The sequence below is a fragment of the Thamnophis sirtalis genome, unplaced genomic scaffold, assembly GCF_051295495.1.
Source record: "Thamnophis sirtalis isolate CommonGarterSnake01/CBP01778 unplaced genomic scaffold, rThaSir2_p1.2 scaffold_5, whole genome shotgun sequence".
NCBI classification, from domain to species: domain Eukaryota; kingdom Metazoa; phylum Chordata; class Lepidosauria; order Squamata; family Natricidae; genus Thamnophis; species Thamnophis sirtalis.
The window spans coordinates 37,496,229-37,519,875 of record NW_028261385.1 but is presented as its reverse complement, the minus strand read 5'-3'; the positions used below and the strand labels follow the sequence as shown (position 1 = coordinate 37,519,875).

At 37.1% G+C, this 23,647-nt stretch overlaps 1 protein-coding gene and 1 long non-coding RNA gene across 2 annotated transcripts; one reads left to right on the top strand and one right to left on the bottom strand.

Annotated features, from left to right (window-relative positions):
- The first annotated feature begins 30 nt into the window (after positions 1-30).
- Positions 31-6,613, top strand: LOC148045334 (uncharacterized). Its single transcript, XR_015696670.1, has 2 exons — positions 31-545; positions 6,308-6,613. It is a non-coding gene; the product is annotated as an uncharacterized LOC148045334 (long non-coding RNA).
- CCDC125 (coiled-coil domain containing 125) lies at positions 4,674-23,647 on the bottom strand. The gene is made up of 12 exons (XM_014063397.2): positions 23,458-23,647; positions 21,726-22,088; positions 19,995-20,053; positions 17,763-17,849; positions 16,747-16,824; positions 14,076-14,161; positions 13,908-13,990; positions 12,572-12,687; positions 11,450-11,557; positions 10,099-10,273; positions 6,684-6,799; positions 4,674-6,572 (listed from the first exon to the last, which is right to left on the bottom strand). Exons 2-12 carry the CDS (start codon positions 22,024-22,026, stop codon positions 6,258-6,260), a joined length of 1,524 nt encoding a protein of 507 aa, XP_013918872.2. The 5' UTR covers positions 22,027-22,088; positions 23,458-23,647; the 3' UTR covers positions 4,674-6,257.

Genomic DNA, 23,647 nt, shown 5'->3' with positions numbered 1-23,647 from the left:
GTGTGTTGTTCGGCAGAGTGTCGGGTGTTAATTGCGGGAGGCGGGGCTCCCGTGAGGAGTTGCGTTTCGGACGCTGGTGGCGGTGGTACAGATGAAGGACGAGCGGGTGTGATTTGTCTTCCTTGCTCCCCGAACTTTTGGGGCAACCGCGATTTAGACTGCAGGTAGAAGGAATTCTGGAGCTGATTTGCGAGCTTCGGTGTTCCGCGCAATTACAATTTGTAATAATAAATGGGCTACGTCGCGACTTGGCAGGAGAAGAGCATGTTCCCTAACCTAAAATGTGGTTAGTGCATCCAAGGTCCCTAAGCAGTTTTGTTGAGAAAAGTAAGGAATGCCTATAGACTGGAAATCTCAAAGATGCTTTTTCAAAAAGCAACTGGGCTGTTTTTCCTTGGAGACGTTTCGCTTCTCATCCAAGAAGCTTCTTCAGACTTCCTTTGGGACAACCATATGGAGACTGAAAATCTCCATATACACACATAAACTGTAAAGTGTCCAGAACCTTGGAGCATGAAGCAAATAGAAAAATACATTTGTTCAAGGTATTGTACTAATTTCTGAGCTACTTAATACATAAAGTTGTGTCATAATATGTAGTCCACACCAGAGGTGATATTCAGCAGGTTCTGACCAGTTCTGGAGAACTGGTAGCGGAAATTTTGAGTAGTTTGGAGAACCGGTAAATGCCACCTCTGACTGCCCCCCATCTATTCTCTGCCTCTCGAGTCCCAGCTGATGGGGAGGAAATGGGGATTTTGCAGTAACCTTCCCTGGAGTGGGAAGGGAATGGAGATTTTACAGTATCCTTCCCCAGCCACACCCACTAAGCCACGCCCACAAAACGTAGTAAAAAAAATTGAATCCCACTACTGGGCCACATGTATGTTTTTGCAAAAAACACCCCAAATAACTCACCTACATGAGTCCCTAGCTGACTAGGTTTGGACATTAAGGACAAGTGGGTGGGACTACACAACATTGGAGAGTCTCAAAGATGATTGTCAGTGGTAAAGCACTTTTGTCCGTTGCCAAGGATGCTGCTTGTCAAGCTCCCCCAGATTAGAGTCTTAAATATTGGACAAACTCAGGCTTTGTAGCTATTTTTGGTTTTCATAGTATATGAAGCTTGACATCCACAGGTAAGGGTGTTGTGTGAGCACAGCCAGATTTATAGCGATTTACTTTTATTGTATTTTTTTCTGTTTTGTGCTTAACCACAGCATAAAGATGTCCTGTCAACATCTTTTCTATTATGAACTGATGACTTCACTTTCATAGTAAGAGCCAAGGTGGCACAGTGGTTAAATGCAGCACTGCAGGCTACTTCAGCTGACTGCTGTTCAAATCTCACCGGCTCAGGGTTGACTCAGCCTTCCATCCTTCTGAGGTGGGTAAAATGAGGACCCGGATTGTTGTTGGGGGCAATATGCTGACTCTGTAAACCGCTTAGAGAGGGCTGAAAGTGCTATGAAGCAGTATATAAGTCTAACTGCTATTGCTATCTTATCAAAACTACGAGAAAGGCTGAAGTCACTTTCCTTATGCTGTATAGTTGTTAAAGTGGATTTTTCTCCCTCAGGGTAAAAAGATTGAGAAAGTATCATTTTGGGAAAAGATACAACTACTTTAAGATGTTGCATGTAGGTGCTATGTTGCACTCCTGAATTCTCCAGAGCACCTTTCAGAGATCTAAATCAGAGTCATATTAATTACACACATCAAGCTGAAATGTCTATGATTCTGATAAAAATATTTACAATAATGTGGTCAGTATTTCAGAGGTTCACTAATCACTAATCATAATGTTCACTTACAGGTAACAAATGTATTTGAAGTTCAAACTTCAAAAGTTAATGTTGTTAAAATAATGTGTGAACTCACAACTGTAGGCATATATTTACATTTTCTTCAGTTACGAATGAACCATTTGTCCAAGAAATAGTCTTTAGCTGGGAATTTACTGATTTTTCAAGAGAAAAGCTACAAATAAACATTTGTTCTCAGATGTGATGCAATTAACAGAGAGAGGCCCAAAAAGTTATTAGTCTAGAAACACTAGTTTTAGTGAAGTCTGATCATTACTCTTCCAATGCTGGGTTTGATCTGAATGTTATATCTAAAAGGAATTTTACAATTCAGAGGTCCCTTCAATTACCATTGGATTGAAAGCTGAGGTATATTGTGCTACACTAAAGGTACTACATTTTCAGGATTTTTTTCACTGAAAGTTAAAATGTTAATTACGAATACCTCTAGGGCTACAGGAAGTATCATAAAAGATCTGCAGGAAATAGTCCCTCAGAATTTATTTTTGGTCATGCTTGCCAAGGAAAATATTTCGTAAATGGTCAAGCCCCTTGACTGACAATTTATAAGAATTCCCATAACACAATCCAAAATTTTCAGATATGGCCACTGTTCCAAAAACATTCTAATAGCTTATCTTACAGATTGGGCGGGGGATTATATAATGTTATATTTATATATTTATAGTTGTTCAAATTATAGAAAATATTTAAAAAGCATTACAATAAAGATACAATCAAATTATTGTGACAACATACACATGTAACATAATTATTTAAAGGCAAGTCTTTCAAATAAAAAGTCAGTGATGATCAAAAAACAGGCTGGGTTTACATATTTATTTGAGGTGAATTGGCAGTAGCTTAATATGTTATGTGAACCTTGATTATGGCTTGTAAACAGTGGACTAAAATATATCTAAAGGTGAACCACTAAATAGGAGGGAGACGGGGAACCCCATACAGGGAAGGGCTGAGGAATATAGTCAGTTCTTGGCGGACAAAATTGCTCGGTTTCGATCGGAACTGGACTCCACCCCTGCAGATCCAGCCGGGACACAGGGGAATAACTTGGTAGACCATCTCTGGGTTGAGTTTCAGGATGTTGCCTCTGGGGATGTGGACAAGGCTATGCGAGCTGTAAGTTCCTCCACCTGTATACTGGACCCGTGTCCCTCTTGGCTGACTGCCAACAGCAGAGAGGTGACACGAGGCTGGATCCAGGCGGTTGTCACCGCCTCTCTTCGGGAGGGACACCTCCCCACCGCACTTAAGGCGGCGGTGGTGAGGCCCCTCCTGAAGAAACCGTCCTTGGATCCAGCAGTTCTTAACAACTATCGTCCAGTCTCCAACCTCCCCTTTCTGGGGAAGGTTGTTGAGAAGGTGGTGGCCTTACAGCTTCAGCGTACCTTGGAGGAAGCTAACTATCTTGACCCCTTCCAGTCTGGCTTCAGGCCCGGTTACAGCACTGAAACCGCTTTGGTCGCATTGACCGATGATCTCTGGAGAGCCAGAGATGGAGGCTATGCATCCATCCTGGTTCTCCTTGACCTCTCAGCGGCTTTCGATACCATCGACCATGGTATCCTTCTGCGACGACTGCGGGAGGTGGGGGTGGGCGGCACTGTTTTACAGTGGTTCTCCTCCTACCTCTCGGACAGGTCGCAGTCGGTGTTGGTGGGGAGGGAGAGATCGTCCCCGAGGCCCCTAACCTATGGGGTGCCGCAGGGTTCGGTTCTGTCCCCCCTGCTATTTAACATATACATGAAACCGCTGGGCGAGATCATTCGGAGGCACGGGATTAAGTACCATCAATATGCGGACGATACGCAGTTGTATCTGTCCGCCCCGTGCCAACTCAATGAAGCGGTGGACGTGATGAACCGGGGCCTTGAGGCTGTTAAAGACTGGATGAGAGCTAACAAACTGGTACTCAACCCGGAAAAGACCGAGTGGCTGTTGTGTTTTCCTCCCAAAAATTTGGTTAACGTTCCATCAATCAGGCTGGGGGGGCAAAATCTATTCCCCTCAGATAGGGTCCGCAACTTGGGAGTCCTCCTGGATCCACAGCTGAGTTTTGACCACCATCTGTCGGCTGTGACCAGGGGGGCATTTGCCCAGGTTCGCCTGGTGCGCCAGTTGCGGCCCTACCTGAACCGGGAGGCTCTCACAACAGTCACTCGAGCCCTTGTGATCTCTAGGCTGGAATACTGCAATGTGCTCTACATGGGGCTGCCCTTGAAGAGCATCCGGCGACTTCAGCTAGTCCAGAACGCGGCCGCGCGAGTGATCATGGGCGCACCACGGTTCGCCCATATAACACCAATCCTCCGTGAGCTGCGCTGGCTACCTGTTGATCGTCGGGTGCACTTCAAGGTCTTACTTACCACCTATAAAGCGCTCCATGGTAGTGGATCTGACTATTTGAGAGACCGCCTCCTGCCAATTACCTCCCTGCGTCCCATCAGATCGCACAGAGTAGGCCTCCTCCGAATTCCATCCGCCAGTCAGTGCCGACTGGCGACTACGCGGAGGAGAGCCTTCTCAGTTGCAGCTCCGACATTATGGAACAACCTCCCCGTGGAGATCCGTACCCTCACCACAGTCCAGGCCTTCCGCACAGCCCTCAAGAACTGGCTATCCCGTCAGGCCTGGGGATAGGATTACTCTCACCCCGCCCGAATGTTGAGTGAATGTTGTGTTTTTATGACCAATTTCCTTTAATCACGATTTTTTTTCTTTTTAAGTTTTGTCTTGCACCCCCTTCCCTTTATTGCTGTAAGCCGCCCTGAGTCCCTTCAGGGAAAAGGGCGGCATATAAATTTGCAATAAAACTATAAAACTATAAAAAAACTATAAAACTATGGCTTAATACGATATGTGAACCTAGTCACTAAAAATATAGAACTGTTTTTCCATAAATTTGATGTTCTCAGCAAAAGAAACTTTACATCATATTACCTAATCACTTATACCAGTACATGCAGTATTTGCCTGAATGCACTTAAGAATCAGTGTGAACCCAACACTAATTTATATTGTGCACACATGTACTGTATAAGGTAGTTACGATTATTCTTCAACTTTCTGATAAGGAGATCTGGTGAAATGGTCACATGCAGTGTTTTTATATACATATGTAGTTCTAATCCAATATACCTACAGGTTAATATTTTCTACCAATGTAGATCAATGTATAAAAGAGACCTCCCATTTCCTAAGAGAACAGGTTTTGTTTGATTATGAAATCATTCTTTCAAATATATACATGCATAAGGCAATTGATTTTTTTAATGAAGATTTGATTGAATCCCATTATGTTCTCTTTTTGATCAATCTACATGAACAGAAAATGATACATGATATCAATTTTTACTATCTGTACCCTATGAAAATGTGGTCCAGAAGAAATGGAAATCAATAAGCCAGACATTTATCCAAGGGAAAAACATTTCAGCAACCATTCAATGCTGCAGATAAATTAGTACATGATTGGATTTTAATGCAAATCCTAAAATGTTCCCTCAAACTTAAAAATGAACCCGAGCTATAAAATATATAGTGAGAAACTGAAACCCTTAATTTCCATCACATACAAATATAGTCTGTGGTGTCTGAAGTTGACATGACTTGAAGCCTAACTGCATCTGGAAAGTAAAAGGTACCATTTTCATGCTACAAACAAGCAAGGAGAGACAATTTAACAGGGAATGAATAAGCTTTGATTTAGGCAAAACCTCTTTCTAGTGCTCCACCAGTGAGGAAGAGCATAATAAAAGAAGCTATTTTTTTAAAAAAAGATCTTAAAAAAGATAAAATGTCTTCTGCTGAAAAGTAAACAGCATGCAAAACACTGAACACACAAATGAAAAATGTTTTCTATCTTACTGAAACAATCCTGACAACGAACTAAATTAAAAGGCCAACTTAGAAAAGAGAAGAAAATGGAATTTAAAATGGAGAATATTTTCAGAAAACAGCAGCAGGAGAGTGATAGAATTATGCAGAAGGGCGATTAGTAGGTCCTGCTAGCAAAGCAATCTGTGAAATGATAAACTGGAGGAAGCCTTTAAAAGAATGTAATAAGGCCTTCTGTTCACAGATGGAGACTGCTGAATACAATCCATCAACAATAAATTATATATTTACTTATTACTTAAATGGTAAAATTTCCTGAATTAAGGTTGAATTATAGTTCACTGCAGGTATTCCACAAATACCTAAACCCTTGCATATTTGCAGCTCTTCCTTCTGCTTTCCATCAATAAGCAGCTTTTGCATTTATGTTTATTTGTATCCCTGATATAAAAATTATAAAGGAGTCCTTTAAAAGTTCCTTATATTCTATGGAACACAGACGGAGTTTTAAGAGTCCTAAATTATGAAATGAAATGTTAAGGAAGTTGTTGGTTTTTTAGACAGATCTACATTTTCTTAAAAAGCTATATATTATTTCATATTTACTGTCTCTTTGAGGTTGTGATGTTTATTTTCTTTAGATCCTGTGGAACGGGAAGTTGGCTTTCTGCTGGGGTTTGTATTGGGAGCCGAAGAAAAGTCATCCTGACAACACGAACATTCAGGAAAAATCCATTCTTGGGGTTTTAACTCTTGTTTGTACTGACTGTTCTTAAAAGTAACCTTTTCCTCTGAAAATGTACTTTCATTCCTTTGCTGCAAAGCATTTTCTTTATCTTCCAGTGTCCGAGCAAGCATATAACTAACCTTCCTTTGATGAGCCAACATCTCTTCCTTATCGTTCAGCTATAACAAAAAAGAAAAGAAAAATAAATATTGCTGTTAAACTGACTGTCTATCTTCCGAGTCACATAATATTATTAATATAGACACTGAAACCATGTAAGAGATACCAACCAGGTCTGTTAGTGTCCTAATGATCTCCAGTGGATTATCCAGTTCTTCTACTTTCTTACTCTCAGGGCCAGAAGCAAGCATGCCCATCAGCTTTTCTCTCAAGCTTTTTCTTTTTTCTTGAAACAAGGAAAGAAAGAAAAAATATGGGGGTAGATATGGTATCACTGGGAAAAAATCTAGATATTGAAAACTATATATTTATATGGTTGCCCATCTGACCAATGGGACTCTAGGTGACTAAAAGCAATTGAAATACAATACGTTTGTATGTGCATTGAACAAGGAAGAACTTATCTTGATAAAATCAAGACCTTCTTAACAATCATTTATATCTTAATCTTTTTGTGCCATGAACCTTTTGAAAGCCTCGTGAAATCTATGGACCCTTTCTTGACTATGCCGCAATTAAAAACTAGTGAAAATAAAAGTGTACTTTTTTTTCCTCATCCATATTTGCAGACTTGAACTGTATCACCAAGTTAAGAATCCCTGTCTTAGATGAAGCTTTTGTAAATTATGTACATATCTCCAACTCTAGATACTACTGTATTTTTCAGAGTATAAAACTCTTTTCCATCAAAAAAGAGGCTGAAAATCTGAGTGCATCTTATACACCCAAAACAGATTTTTTTTGCCTCCCGAAACCCCGCCCCCTTCACCAAAATGACCGTGGATAGCTTTTAGGCGGCTTTCAGAGTGCTCCTGGCAGCTGCGGAGGGCAGAAATGAGCAAAAAACGGCTCATTTTTTGCTCGTTTTTGCGCCCCCCCGCCCTGAGCACTCTACAAGCCTCCTAAATACTATTCATGCCCTTTTTTTGAAAAAAAAACCCGGGCCCATTTTTGCAAAAAAGGAGCCCTTTTTGGAGGTCTGCAAAGTGCAGAAACTTTTTTTTTTAATCTTCAAAATCTTGGTACGTCTTATACTCCGAAAAATACGGTATATTCTTAAACATATTCCCAATCCTATTAGCTGTGTAATAGGAAATTATGAGTCACTGGAGTAGGATGCCATTTAATTTTTTAATCATCAGAGGACGTCATATCTATTGCAGTGCTTAAGCAGAACTAGGCAAAAAGTTGTATTTATCCAAGGTAAAAAAGGCTGCTAGACTAATGCTGGAGAACAACTGGCATTCATAATTCTGAGACACACCCTGATAGTTAATCTACAGTTTGGCCATGAATTAATTAATTCATTATCCTTTTTGGTAAGTTATACCTATGCTATTCTATTTGATATACTTCTACATCAAATTAGTCATTAAATAATCAGATAACATGTATATGTGAATCAAGAACATATCTACTTCTATGGTCAGAGTGGAACAGGAATCCATTCATTATACAGCCATTGAATAATTAAAAAAATACACATCTGCAGAGAACCCATCCAGTGGACTCTGACAAACTTTCCAAAATATGCTTTAACCAAGCAGATAAGTGTGATCCAGCTCAACTTCTGACTCAGTCAGCTTTCCAAAATTATTTCACAACATGGCTTTTTTACTCCTTGCCTGGGAGGCCAACTCTCAATGGCCTCCCAGGCAAGGAAAATTTTTAAACAGAGTCCTAGATGTTAGTGTTAAAGCTGGGATGGAATTATTGGCTTGAAATAGATCCCTAAATTGGTTGCCTAAGGGGAAAAAAACTATATTTCAACCTGAAAAATACCTATCGCTCAGTCTGTCACAAATTTTAAGAAGGGCCTATGCAAGGGCTCTAGCAAGATTTGAATTGTTGGATTCCTTGGTCAAATACGAGCACTTTTACCTTTTTCCATATTATGAGAAAACCTGAATGTACAGTAACCTACCACATAAAATATTTCTCATATTTTGTTCAAATGTCAATTATCGTATTTTTCAGATTATAAGACGCACTGGAGTATAAGACACACCAAGATTTTGAAGAGGTAATTTTTTTTTAAGTGTTTGCCCTCCCCAGTCCCAAGGAGAACTCTGCATGCATCCCAAACCCTCTGCATGCAGAGACTTTGGGAGGCCTACAAAGTGCTCTTGGGGGCCAGGGAGGGCAAAAACTGCACACGTGGGGGGTTTGGGAGACAAAAAAGGGGCCATTTTTTTTTAGAAAACAGGCCTGTTTTTCGCAAAAACGGGGCATGCAGAGGGTTTGGGAGGCCTGTAGAGTGCTCCTGAGAGCTGGGGAGGGCTAAATGAGCAAAAAACATCTTGTTTTTCGCAAAAATGGGCCATTTGCAGCAAAAAACGCATTCAAAGAGTTTGGAAGGCCTGCAGAGTGCTTCTGGGGGCTTGGAAGGGCAAAAATGGGCCCATTTTCACACATTTTTGCTCTCCCCAGCCCCCAGGAGCACCCTACAAGAATCCCAACCCTCTGCATGCTTTTTTTGCAAAAAGACAGTCCCATTTTTGTGAAAAACGGGCACATTTTTTACTCACTTTTGCCCTCCTCAGCCCCCAGGAGCACTTTGCCTCCCAAACCCTCTACACGTCCAGGATACGCGGAGAGGGTTTTTGGAGGCCAAAAATGCTGTATTCAGTGTATAAGACACATCCAGATTTTCACCCTCTTTTTTGGGGGGGGAAGGTGCGTCTTATACTCTGAAAAATACAGTGTATGCCCTCATTAGGCTTAAATACTTATCATTCCTATTAGAAAGAACAGTCCACTGGTATCAAAATTACAGATTGTCCTATTTCCTCCTGGACTTAAATGTACGTCCAGTGGATATAAAAAGGCTGTACACCCTGTTAAAATGTCAGTTTTTGAGATAAACATATCAGATTTTTCATAATTCTTCAGAATGTTTTCCATCTTTATAATAACCTATAGGCTGTATAATTCAATTAAAAAACAAACTAAAATCTTTTAAGAGAGAAAAATAAAAAAGAAGCATGCCATTTAAATAGGTGGGTAGACTTTTTATATCCACTGTATTGTGCGCAGAAGTATTAAGTTTATAATTAAGGCAGTGGTCCTAAGAACCCAATGCATTGAACAAATTGAAGTACTCTGCAAGTGACATTCATTTATCTGATTACTGACTCCTTGTATTAACATATATGTATTTTATCACACTATTTCTTCCTATCTTATTCCAGAAATTAGATGATATATTTTATTTCTTTTATTCTATTGATAAGGTCACAAAACCAATCAATCAATAAACTACTACATATGTCAATCAGCTCTATATTCTAGGTAGGACTATGTCTCCTTATTGCTATGTTCAGTAAGGTGAACGCTAATACACATAGATAGCCTCGGTAAGGTCTTTGTCCTAAAGAAAATTGAAATTAAAAAGGTGAATGTTATATGTATGAATCATTTGGATACTGAATTATTTCAAACAAAAGTTTAAATGCTAAGCAATATAGCAATAAGGATTATTTTCAGTATCTCTGAAATATATATGTATATAATAGAAAGAATTACCATCTTCTTTGCTGCTTTTCCACTTTACTGTTTTAGTTTCTTTTCTGCAGATCTTACTCATTTGGGCAAGCCTCAAAGCCTGGTCCTTCCTCCACATCAGCTGCTGTTCAAAAGCTATTCTGAAGGCATCTGCCATTATATAAGCTTCTTCTTTACTCTTCTTCAGAAGTTCAAACTGTTATATTTTTCAATTAAGATACATTTTAGACTGCACTTTTAAAATATGAATAAAATCCACATATCGATGGTTATTGGAAAACAGTAAGATTATTGCTTCCCCAGTTTAAGCAGAAATCCACATAGAATTTGAATATAATCTGCCCCCCCAAATGACACTTTAAAAAAGCTACTGATAGTACAGAGGAGACAAGGTCATTTTAACAAATCATGTTTATATTGTAATTTGAATAGTATAGTTTCAACAAATATGAATATTAGTTACTAATTCTTCAATAAGAGCCATTTCCTAGGCAATGTATTTAGAAAAAAAACTTTGACAAAAACAGAAAAATTTGCTTGGCTACTCAACACTTACTTCTTTATTAAATCTAACTAATGTCCATATGCACTTACACCTTCAGTTCTATTCTCTGTTGACTCCTAATTAATTTTATTAGTAAAGTTGGAGTGGATATTTATTATTTATTTATTTATTTATTTGACCAGATCATGTAAAGCTAAAACATTTAACATGGTGGAATAAAGGGGTAGAAAAGCAAATATCATTATTAGGGGAATAAGGATTTTGCTATATCTGTGGTACATCTCTGTAATGTTTTTATACTTCCCACAGACAGTAAAATTACTCAGCCCACCTTCTGAAAAGGATTAAAGTTAAGCAAAGAGTTCATTGCTGAGAGGGTAGATACATTTCCTACAAAACTAGTTGAACTGGCTTCTTCTGGCAAAGAGACTGAGTGGATGAAAATGTCTTAGCATAATTTGTGGCTGTATTAACTGACACTAATTCTGTTGGGTGACTGGAAAAACAGAGACGTTTGAACAGGAAGCATCCTTTAGCTTGAAAGACGGCTAAAAAGTGGATGCACAAAAGGAGAAGACGTATTGGTAAAATTAATGGAAATCTGTTAATTGCCTTCCGTCAATCTCAATGTGTTACATTTTCATGGGTCATCCATGTAAAACATAACATTTGGAAAATATTTTTAAATATATAAACCTGCCGTTATTGATATAACTATTCCACTTAAAGCTTCAAGTACGCCAGGTAGTTTAAAAATAAAATAAAAACATATTGATATATTAGCAGCTTAACAATTACATTTTTACAACAGGAACATTTGACATTTTTTCCACATGAAAAGAATGCTTCTAACCTAAGCTCTCATACCTCTTGCTTGAGCTGAAGAAGTTGCTTTCGAGTTGCTGCCGACATTTTGGCACAGGCACAGGGTTCTCCTTCAGGGCCATTGCAAGCACAGGCTCCAAGAACTGCCAACTTCCAATGTAAATGAATGCCAGGAATTATTTTAAAATCCAGATCAAATTGACAAATACACACACCAGCTGGTTTGCATATTTGAAGTTTAGTAGGATATACAAATTTTCCATCATGACTTTGCATGAATTAATCAGCATGGTTGCTTAAAAATACTCTAGTTCTGCATCCCTGGCTTTCCTCCTTAGCTTTCTTTCTAAAATAGAATATTAAGTTTTATTTAATGGGCTGACAGCTTATGATCAGATTGGGCTGTATCCATAAGAGCTCTTTCATGCTTGGCAAGATTTTCTGTTGCGGAAGAGACCTTCAGATTGGTTACTCCAGATCATACCAAGCAACATCTTAGTGAAATATAGTGTAACATTGTTCAGTTCCACTTTTCCCCCCAATCAACTCGTCTTACAATTCAAAAGAAGAATTGTGGTTTCTGTTTTTGAACAGCCAACAATAGTTGGCTAATTATCTGGATGACAATTCTTGGGACATTCTGCTACAATATTATCTCATTTATTCAAAGCTTCATCTTCCTGCTACCAGCCACATGGGAGAAGATAAGAAGATGCCAATACACGTAGTATATACAGTAAGCCCACTTCTTCTTAATGGATGAAAAGAGAACCACAGTTGCTGTGGTTCTCCATTCATTATATGCACCGAAATCTAATGTCAAGAGCCAAGGTGGCGCAGTGGTTAAATGCAGCACTGCAGGCTACTGCTAGATCAGCAGTTCAGCGGTTCAAATCTCACCAGCTCAGGGTTGACTCAGCCTTCCATCCTTCCGAGGTGGGTAAAATGAGGACCCAGATTGTTGGGGGCAATATGCTGACTCTCTGTAAACCGCTTAGAGAGGCCTGAAAGGCCTATGAAGCGGTATATAAGTCTACTGCTATTGCTATTGCTATTGCTATTGCTATCAAAATAAATATGGGTATTTCTTGCTCTTAATATGAACCATTAGAATGAGCCATAAGATCTTGCCAAAAGAAATAAAGATTATTTTAAAATACATACTTCCAGACTTGTAACCTCAGTAACACCACTCTTGCTAAGAGATATATTATCCTGGACAAACTTCTGCTGTTTTACATCAAGCATTGCCATCATCTCCAAATGCTGTTGCTCTAAAACTGAAAAAGTTTTTAAAAAATTATTTGCAGCTTACATGGCTTATCTAAAAAAATCCAAAAATTAGAACTTTAATTTCTTTAGAGGCTGAATTTTCTGACTTGAAAATATTCTTATTTTCTAAACATGGATGAAAACACTGCGCATTACAGAAAGAATATAGAGATTGTTCTATTAAGCCTTTTTCCATAAAAGGTATTATCAATGCACACTATGAAAGCCAATACTACATAAAAGTATAAAATGGTAAAGGTTCCCCTCGCACATATGTGCTAGTCATTCCTGACTCTAGGGGATGGTGTTCATCTCCTTTTCAAAGCCGAAGAGCCAGCACTGTCCAAAGACATCTCCATTGTCATGTGGCCAGCATGACTAAAAGTTGAAGGCACACGGAACAATGTTATATTCCCACCAAGGTGGTTCCTATTTTTCTACTTGAATTTGTACATGCTTTCGAACTGCTAGGTTGGCAGAAGCTGGGACAAGCAACGGGAGCTTCCTCCATTATGCGGCACTAGGGATAAACACTAGGAATAAACACTAGGAATAAATACTTGGCATAAAGGTATATCCTAAGACTAATGATTGGAGAAGTTCAAGTTTCTTTTCTTAGCCAGTTTGGTTTAGTGGTTAAGGTGCCAGAGTAGAAACCAAGAAAATGTGAGTTTTAGGCAAAAAGCTGAGATGGTAACTTTAGGCCAGTCACTTTCTCTCAGCCCAACTCAATCCATAGGGTGCATGTTGTGGAAAAAATGGGAAGATAAAAGTGTATTAAAATATTCACTGCCCTGAATTTTTATGAAATAATAAAGGCAGGATGTAAATAAATAAAACATACAAAGCACTATTCATAACCTCTACATTCCAAGAATGCTGCTGGTATCGATCCCTAAGATAAGTCTTAGTCAATAAAAGGATATAGATCTGCAACTCAGTACTTTATTGAAAGTATGTGCCAAAAAAAATCTGATAATCTAAGTCAATATAAAGCATTTTGTGAAACTAGATGGTGTGTCCTGGGAACAAAACTATCTATTTGCCTTCTGATAAACCATGTGTTTATGGGGGGGTGGGGGGGTTTGCTGGTCTTGTCACCATGACACTTCTTTTGTGGAAGTGTCCAAAACGAGAATTTCAAATTTATTTACTGCCTCAAAAAGACTGGGATCCCCTGGATAGTAATTCTATCTAATTCTAATATTAGATAGCAGAGCTTACTTACGTTGATTTTCAGACTTCAGTAGTTTAATTTCCTCAGTTTTCATTTTAACCGTTTCTTTAAATGCAGCATTTTCACAATAAATTCTGTTGACATGGAAAATAACACATTTCAATCACATGTTTAATATGCTTTCTGCCTGGCTGATTAAAGGAATATACTTTAATTTACCTTTCATATTTCTCTGTCCAGGTCTCATCTATATTTTTTAATTTCTCTTGATTAATTTTGATTTCCCACTGCAGAACATTTATTTCCTATAAACATAAAAGAATTGTATTCATTACATTGTTAGTGAAACTGGATTCAGTTATCTAAGATATGTATTATTTAGGATATGATATTGTTTTTGCTCCACAAGAAAAGAATATTAATGCACAATGGAAGATATATATAATGTTTCTACTACGTCCAATTGCCTGGCAGAACAAACAAACTGCAAAAGAATTTCTACATTGTTCAATTATGTGCTCACTTTCTCCCATTATGATTCTTAAGGCAATCTCAATTGCTGTTTAAAATATTTAAATATTTTTGACAATCCCTTAATAACATTACCTTATTCAATACAATAAGTTTGAAATGACTGAATTCAGACACTTCCTCTCATCTAAATCCGTAATATTTACATCTGCCAAACTGGAAAATGCTGTGAATTTGCAGAGGCCAATACAACCTTATTTGCTATATTTTCTTCAGCTCACTAAAGTATAATTAAATTGGTGCCAAATACCAATTCTGCAGTAACAAAAATTCTCCCATACCCAATACTCTATAAAAAAGAACAAAAATAAATAAATAAGTAAATAAGTAAACAAATAAGTAAATAAGTAAGTAAATAAATAAGTAAATAAATAAATAAATAAATAAATAAATAAATAACATTCCTCTGTTTTCCTGTGTAATTCAAGTTGTATGTATTTGTCTGGATCTATGCAAAAAGTTCAGAGCAGTTGCTATGAAAGAAGCTTCCAACCACAAAATTGGTCTTCCATTTCAGAGCCCCTTGTGAGCTGTGATAGTAAAATGATGGCACATATTTTGCAAATCTCATTTTCTGTGGCATACTTCTGTGGAGGTTAGAATGGGGAAGTGAAGACAGCATAGTCAGGCACAACAAAAAACTAATGGGTGTCCAGAAGTTAAAGTTCCTGTCAATAGGAAAACAGATCACCCACAAGATGAGATGAATTCTGCAAAGAAAACAGTAGTTTCCTTCCAGTTTTAAATAAACTACAGCAAAGCCAGAAAAAAAAAGATTTCACTCTCAAAACCAACTGACCTTGTTTGATAAGTACACAGCTGGTTGCAAAGCAGTGTCAAACATATGTGGATGTTTAATCATAGTTAATTATGACAAGGTAATAAAAAAGATAAAAATATTTAGTAAAAAAATATTTTGTTTCCATTAAAGAACTAATGCATCCTCTGGATTACAACTACATGGACTAGCAAACCAAAACCCAGATGTATGAACTTAAATTGTGTCACCACGTTCATTACTTGGAGGAAAAAAAAGCATCTTCAAGTTTAGATAATTATCTACATTTCCTCATAGCCACAATAATGTGCTTTCTTTCTGTCTTTGACTTCGGAGGAAATCCCATTGAGATTAAAAAGGGCAAGTCCCACAACCTACTTTTATTCACTTTAGTAACCAGCTGGCCAATCTTGCTGACCTCACATTGTAATGCAACATATTGTTTAAGGCAGTTGCTGCATTCATAGCCATTCCTTTAATTTCTTACTCAGTTTCATCTACCACTAGGAAACCCAACTGCCAACTGCTGTCTTAAATATGTCGCAATGTAGCTTTGGTGTTCCAACTGTCATTTTTAATATGAGCCTGACAACAAAGAATTATTGACTTCAGACATATTTAAAGTTTAAACCTAGTAATCATTGCTTTTGATGTTAGACTGCACATTAATTACTGGAAAAAATCTTACTTGATTCAGACTCTTCTAGATGACAAACAATATTCAACTATTACCTGAGCATTCATGGCCCCTGCAACCAAAATCAGTTCAATACTTGTTATCTATGTTCCAACACATAACTCAGTTCCTTCTGAGCTTGCTAGATTTCAGCTGGTCAACTTGCCAGGGACTTCTCCCAACGTTCTGATTTTTTCATATAGTTGGATACACATAATTTCCCTTTTTACATTTGACAGTTCTGCAGAATCTTTTAATGCTAATATTTATCACTTGGACCTCTTTGATGAGATCTATAATCCAATGTCCAAAGCCTCCAACAGAAATATTAGTCTGCTCAAATAAGATGTCCAGTCTTTCTCACTACTATAGCCAAAAATGTCATGGATATTCAGAGTCCAGCAATATTCAGAGGAGAGGGCAATCCAAGAAAATACCTCCCATAACTTGGACAAAGCAGATTGGCTGTGTAGTGTCCTTTAAAGACTACTTCTCCTAGAATGCAGACCTAGAATATCTGGATTGAAAGTCATGTGTTGAGATAATAGGGAAGACACTACTTTCATGCTAGAACACTTTAGAATGTTTTCAGCCTGTTTTTAAGAACAAACCAGCTATGAGAACGAAGCTATACCAAGGTTAGCAGGGTTCATACTGTGGTAAGTTAGATATATTGATAAATCCTCTGCTTGTAATAGGTTAACCAAAGTATATAAAACACAATAGGAAAAGTACATCAGAGTATTCAGTGTAGATCAATGGCTACAGAACAATACCAGCACACTAAAATAAATGGACTTAAATATGCTTAACCTGCATTGGTTGTAATTTAAGGCCACTGTCTCATACAATACCACATTTCTACTTTTTCTTCTTTTTAGGAACAGTATTAGATACATTCTTACCTTTTCTAAGGCTCGCTTTTGTTGCTCTGATTTTATAAATACTGCTTTAGTATGAGTGGTAGCTTTGTCCAAAACAGCCTAACAAATATATAAAACAAAAATTGGAAATATTCAATATCAGATTGTCTTAAATGTGCAATCAGTGCATATAAGTTAAGATAATCAACAAAAAGCTGTTGCTCTACCACAAAACAATAATATATATTAAAAAAATTAAAACATGTTATTGCAAGTGCAATATTACAGACCATATGAAGACAAGAATACACTTCTTGCTTTGAAAGAAAAAGTATTATAAGAAGAAAAAAATACCAAACAGATAGGGCAGGATGCCAGAAATTGTAAAAGTGTAAGTGTATAAAAATACTAAAAACTAGGGATAACCCTGGTTTGTTTTCTGGTAAATGTGTGCTTTGTGACTCTCCATCCCTCTCTTTGATAGTCATTTATGAGAGCAGCAAAAATATGCTCCAAAAATTCCAGATGTTTTCACTGTCCCCAAAAGGTTTTCTAGCCTGTTCTACAGCAGGGTTTTTCAAATTGTATTCTGCCAAAATCCTAGTTTTTGCAAGAACTTGATTAGGTTTGATAAAAGACTAAGACCCCAAAAAAAACCCCAAACACCAGGCTCTTAGGGGTGTCCATAGCAATTTTTCTAAGGTACAACAGAAAAGGCTTTGTTTGTAAGTTGACATTCAGAACTACTGTCCCTCCTCCCAGTGGTGACATTTTTCTGTCCGGGGGACAGTTTTAAAACTTTAGGCCTCAAATTAGACACAGATGAAGCAAGCCTTAGGGAGACTCCACTCCTTTAATGAAAGGTATATCAGTATGAGTAGATTTTATACATACATAAATACATACACACACACGTTTATATAGTGTTGACATTAAAAATTATGTTACCGTTTCATCTTCATATAAAGAAAATAAACTCTAATGTACTGTTAGCATTACATATTAGTTATAAATACTAATATAGTTGTTACAACATTTTGAAGTTTTGTTCAATTTACCATGCTCTGCAGAATTTTTAAAGCTTGTTCTTTGCCTTCAAGTTGTCTTTGAGATGCTTCCAATTCCACTCTTAAAATTTCTACTTCCTAGAAAGAAAGAAAATAAGTTTGGTTAATAAAAAACTAGGTATAAAGTATGGAGTCCCTTACATTAGTGGAAATTATTTTTAGTTGTGGAATTTAACTTTTATTAATTACATTAAATATTAACAATGTTATTAATTATTAATTAAAAGTTACATTACTGTAGCCATTGCTGCTCTCAGTAATATAAAAAAATACCTCCTTATAATCACAGATATAACTATAAAAATAAAAAATCATAAAAATTCCCAAAAAACAATAGCACATAACTACAGTAACTAATCAATATGTGCTATTAACTCAAAGTGGTTTCCTGTAGTCCTCAAAAATGTTCAGTTCCTGGGTGCATCTATAAATCTAGTCTGAAACCATATCCAAAAATGATTTATCTATTACATTTCATTGTGCAAAAATATTCTTTGTAGGCGACCAATATTTGGAATACAGATCTTCCATGTCATTAAAGGCTGAAATGAAGAAAAAAACAAACCTGAATTCAGCTTGAAACTGTGAACAACCCCAGAGATGAGCTGGGATACTTGCTGTAACTCCTTTTATAAAGCAGTTGGCACAAGTTTCAATTATCAGAGGAAGTGAGAGGAAAACTAAAGGAATGTTTTTCTATAAGGAAGATCCACCAGCAGCTATTGCCAGCTTGAAACAAACTTTATGCTTCAAGTCACTTATCACATAATACTGTATGCCGGGGTAGTCAACCTTTTTATACCTACCGCTCACTTTTGTATCTCTGCTAGTAGTAAATTTTTCTAACCGCCCACCAGTTCCACAGTAATGGTGATTTTATGAAAACCTAATCAAAATTTTTAAATAATACTATTATTTTTTTTAAAAAAGTCAATTAAATTTTTAAAAAGGAAAGTGCTTCAGCATTGGACAAAACCCCTACCGCCCACCATGAAAGCTGGAACGCCCACTAGTGGGCGGTAGGGACCAGGTTGACTACCACTGCTGTATTCTATTATCTATTATAACAATAGCTTCACTTTAGAAAGCAAAAAACGCCATAAATCTCTCATGCCAGTAAAATCAAATATGAATTATTACCAGCCTATACAATTTCTTTACATACGTCTCTAAATTCATGACATTTTAAAAATAATACCCACAATAGCTTTATTTAAATTCATATATTATAAAATAATGTCTGTCTTTTTAACTTTATAGCAACCATTACTTTCATTTTCTACTTCTTACAAAACTCCATAGGCCATCAGTATTATGTTTTTATTTTTTCCTTCTAGAAGAAGAGGAAGATATTGTTCATGTCTAAGGAAAGGAAAGTACCATATTAGAGGCATCTGAATATTTTAAATTAATTTAAATATTTAATGTAAAAATAGATAAAATTAAATTAATTTATAAAACAACTATTTTTTTTGCTTCCAGAATAAACTCCAAAAACTAAACACAATGGTGTGTGTGTGTGTGTGTGTGTGTGTGTGTGCGCGCGCGCGCGTGCACCAGGGGTATGTTTCAAAAATTTTTAGAACCTCTTCTGTAGGTGTGGCCTGCTTTGTGGGAATGGCTTGCCAGCCATGTGACTGGGTGGGCATGGCCAACTTGTAAAATGTGGCAAAACTCACTTAACAACGCTCTTGCTTAGCAACCAAAATGTTGGCTCAGAAACTCTGGCATTTGAAGCACACAAGTCTTAAAGCTGTCAGGTTACAAGACCCTTGCACCCCTAATCCTTTAGAAAAAAATCCCAGGGGTGTTCAAACTTGACAGCTTTAAGACTTGTGGACTTCAACTCCCAGAATTCCTCCTCCAGTCATGTTGGCTCAGGAACTCTGACATTGAAGTGTGCAAATCTTAAAGCTGTCAAATTACAAGACCCTTGCATCCCTAACCCTTTAGAAAAAAACCCCAGGGGTGTTCAAACTTGACAGCTTTAAGATTTGTGGACCTCAACTCCCAGAATTCTTCATCTCGCTCTTCATCTTGATGATGTGCGGATGGGCAGGGAGAGAGAGCTGGAACTGGTTCTACACAGCACTGTAGATTTGTGGAAACTCTTCTATAGAAGAGGTTAGAACTGGCAGGAACCCACCCCTGGTACACGCGCACGCGCACAGTGTATTGAAAATAGTGACAAAATCTAACACAGTAGTAGTAGTAGTACCTTACCTCTAAAATTTCTTGGAGATGTTGTTTCAATTCTTCATTTGATGCCTCAGAATTGAGCTCTGAATTACAACAGAAAACAAACTGTTTGTGTATTTTTATTAAAGTGGGCAACAATCAGTAATTGGGAAGAAAACATAATCCTGCTTAATTGTTTCAGATGGCAGAAAAAAACCTGAGTGATCCTTTAAAGGGTAACAATACTTGCTTATCATGACTGATAAAATTTACTGGCAGCAATATTATCATTGTAGTAAAAACTAAGCTCAAACCCAAAGGACATGCATTTTAATGCTTGAGATCAATATTCATAGATTTATTTTAATATTTAAAAAATAGCATAACATCCAGTTTCTTTACCTTTGAACCTGAAATAAATATTATGATTTAAAAAGCAATGCTTAATATCAGTGCATTTCAAAATTACTGCCTGTAAAATTTACATGACAACTGTTCATACAAAATCCTATTTATCATGCAGAAGCATACAATATTTTTTTCAAAAATCTGGAAATACTGAGTACAGTACTAGGAAAATTTGAATTTCCAAATTATGGATCAGGCAAAATTATTTCTTTGACTAACACTGTAACTGTCCAGACAGACCTATTAAACTCTATTCCTGGTATCATTCAAATCTATCTTTATAGATACACATAGATGGAGTTAACTCCTGGGTGCTTAGAATTTATGAATTTGTCCATATTTAATGGAGTCTTGCATCTAACTGGTTGAGTCAGTAAAAAGAAACTGCCCACTTACATGCCAATCCTTATCGCTTTATCACATTTTTTTATTACTACTTCCTCTCTTATGATCCCATTGCCAGGAAGGATAACTTGGAGGAGATCAAACTGAAAACCTCTTATCTAAAATATACCTTCTCAGGCAAACTAAACTGTCAGCTCAGCCATAAAACATTTAAAGGGCCAAGAAATACTAATAAACTTGAAAAAGGCAAGTAAAGCTCTGCAAAATCAAAAGAAAATAACTCCCCAGAAAGAACTGAGTTCACAGAATACTGCCTCTTTGTTTTTCAAAACTCCTATTGTCTTTGTATTCCAGCACCATTATTTCTAATTACATCCTAATTACATCACTGACCTCACTACTGTAGATACATGTTGGGCTACATCCAATCAAATAAGTTGCAACTGTAAATTCAAATACTTTGCTCCTCTATGCAGATACTTGTATATTCAAATTTGCATAAGTCTATAAAAAGGAGCTGTTATCCCTCCCCCCTTTAAGCCTCTCTATGCTTTTAGCACTCTGTCCCAGCCAAATGTTCCCTTGGGAAAATTCTTCTAAAGTTATCTCTTTCAAAGATACAAATTCATTATATTTCAAATTCATGGAAATAGTATTTAATTGTATTTTTAGCCAAAATAAGACTGCTTTGTGTACTCCCATGCACATATAAAATGATGCATACCCAAATATTTATAATCCAGCTATCACAGCATCACTATAAGCCAAAATGGTACTTTCATTTGAAGAACATAAACCCCTGGTCAAAATTATTTCTGAGACTTACGTATTATTTATTTTACTTTGAACATATACATCTGGAAGAATTGTAATTAAACTTTCAGTCACCATTTTTAATCAAGGTGATCTAATCAATGGAACTTCCGTATTTAATGTCTACATTTAGGATCAAAACATTTACCAATATTAATTCTGTAAAACTTTTAGACTTTCATCACTTAATAACATTATTAAAAGACTTACCAGAACTGGCTTGTTGTTTACAGGTAGCAAATCCATTCCTTCCATTTTTTTTGACTGACATATCATTGAAACTGTTACATTTTGAGCAATGAAAAAATACTGCATCGTATTCTTCTCCATCACTTGGCAAGCTCTTCCTTGCAGAACCGCTTCTAGACCTAACTATATATTTGTGGAAGCCTTCTGATTCATAAATACCATTATGTTTTTTAAATCCATTTCCCAAATCTCCATGTATCATGTCATCTTCACCTTCTAAGGCATCACAGAGTTTGTTATGCATTAGGCCTGCTTCACACATTGGCAAATGATTCCTTATTCCAGGCTTCCACACTTTCTTAAAATCTTCAGGTAAAAGGTATACTAAAAAAAGAAGTTCACAAAAATTTAGAATAGTCTTTAGATTTAAGATGCCTCCAACTTTTAGTTCTAACATGCTTACAGATGTTTTAGTCAGTATCTTTTTTTATATTCATGTTTCCTAATTGAGCCAAACCTTCCATTTTAAAAATTATTTAACTATGTAAAACATTTTGTTTTTACTGCTTATAAAACAAAAACGATTGCAAATTTAGATTACAGAAGCCTATCGCTATAAAACTGGGCTTTGCTGGCTTAAACACAGCCAGCTGCTTTGTTTATTTAAATCAAAGAAAAACAAATGCATTAATTTTTTTAACAGTCAGCAATTATAAAAAGGGCACCACGTTATATGTATCTAATTATGCTACAAATCATCCAGTTCTACGCTTAAGTGCTTATTTTTTCTACAAAAGAAAATTTGATCATCAAAGTACTGTCACCAGTGTGTCCTAAATTACAAACTAGAAATACCCAATGCTTTACAATACATTTTTTCTGATAATTTTTAAGTCAATCAAAACCATCTCTTTCCCTTTTCCTTTAATTCAGTAAAACTATTCTTTTTCTACAAGTAATCATTACAGGAACTAAAACCATTATGAACAGCATGCAGGCATTCATCCTCTTCATATTACCCCATACTTTCTACAACTTTTACTGAAAGTTTGATTCTTTGCAGATTTAAGCACAATTAAGTATGTATTGATCAGTTAACAAACACTGATATATTACACAAACAATAACCCACAAACTTATTAAATTGCCACATTCACTGTTCTATAGGCATTATCAGACTCTTTTCTATTATCCCCGGATAACGTAAAACCCAAAACCCATTTTAACATTTAACGGGCTACTATAGTAATCTACCATTAGAAAAGATTACAAGTAATACTGATTATATTGTCATTTCGGTAGGGCGCACCTATTCTGCTTCTTATATTATATGCATTTTTAAAAAACCTTATTTGTTAAGCACAGTAGCACTTGATTTGTCTTATAAGCACCTTGCAATCAAACATTCAACAGGTGCGGTTTCCCCATCACCTCCACGATGACCAGAATTAAACCTATTCCTTGTTTGATTACTCGGTCGGGAAAGACAGCCAAACGCCCACTAATCCAACTCAGTAGGAAGCTCCTGAGAGGTATGCATAGCCGGGTGCATTTGAAACCTCCAGCAGAACAGGACACACAAACTGTTCCGCAAACTCTTCCACGAACTCCCTTAAGAGGCCTCCCAGAGGATCCCTATTATAAACGGACGGCAAGCTTTCCACAGAGCCAAAACCCGGGCTTCCGCCTCAATGTGCTCCTCGCCTTCTTCCTCCTTCCCTCCCCCTCGACGATCCCGGCGTCCCGGAGTTACCTGTCGCGGCTCCCACAGGAAGCGTCGGATTCAGGGGGAAAACCAGCTCTCTCTCTCTCGCCCACCTGTCCGATACGGGTTTCTCCACTTCCTCCTTTGCAAGCTCAATTCTGGTTTGCCCGGTGGGATCCTCCTTCCTCCTCCCGCAGGGCAGAACTTCAACTTGCGCTCGGCTTTGGACCGCAATGCC

Bases quoted from the DNA above. Each gene is read 5' to 3' on its own strand.
- CCDC125 (XM_014063397.2), bottom strand. From the start codon at position 22,026: ATGTGTGAAGCAGGCCTAATGCATAACAAACTCTGTGATGCCTTAGAA. The intron at 16,825-17,762 runs GTAAATTGAACA...TATATTTGTTAG, and splicing joins TAAAAATTCTGCAGAGCATG to GCTGTTTTGGACAAAGCTAC. The intron at 11,558-12,571 runs GTATGTATTTTA...TTACATTGGAAG, and splicing joins CTGAGGTTACAAGTCTGGAA to TTGGCAGTTCTTGGAGCCTG.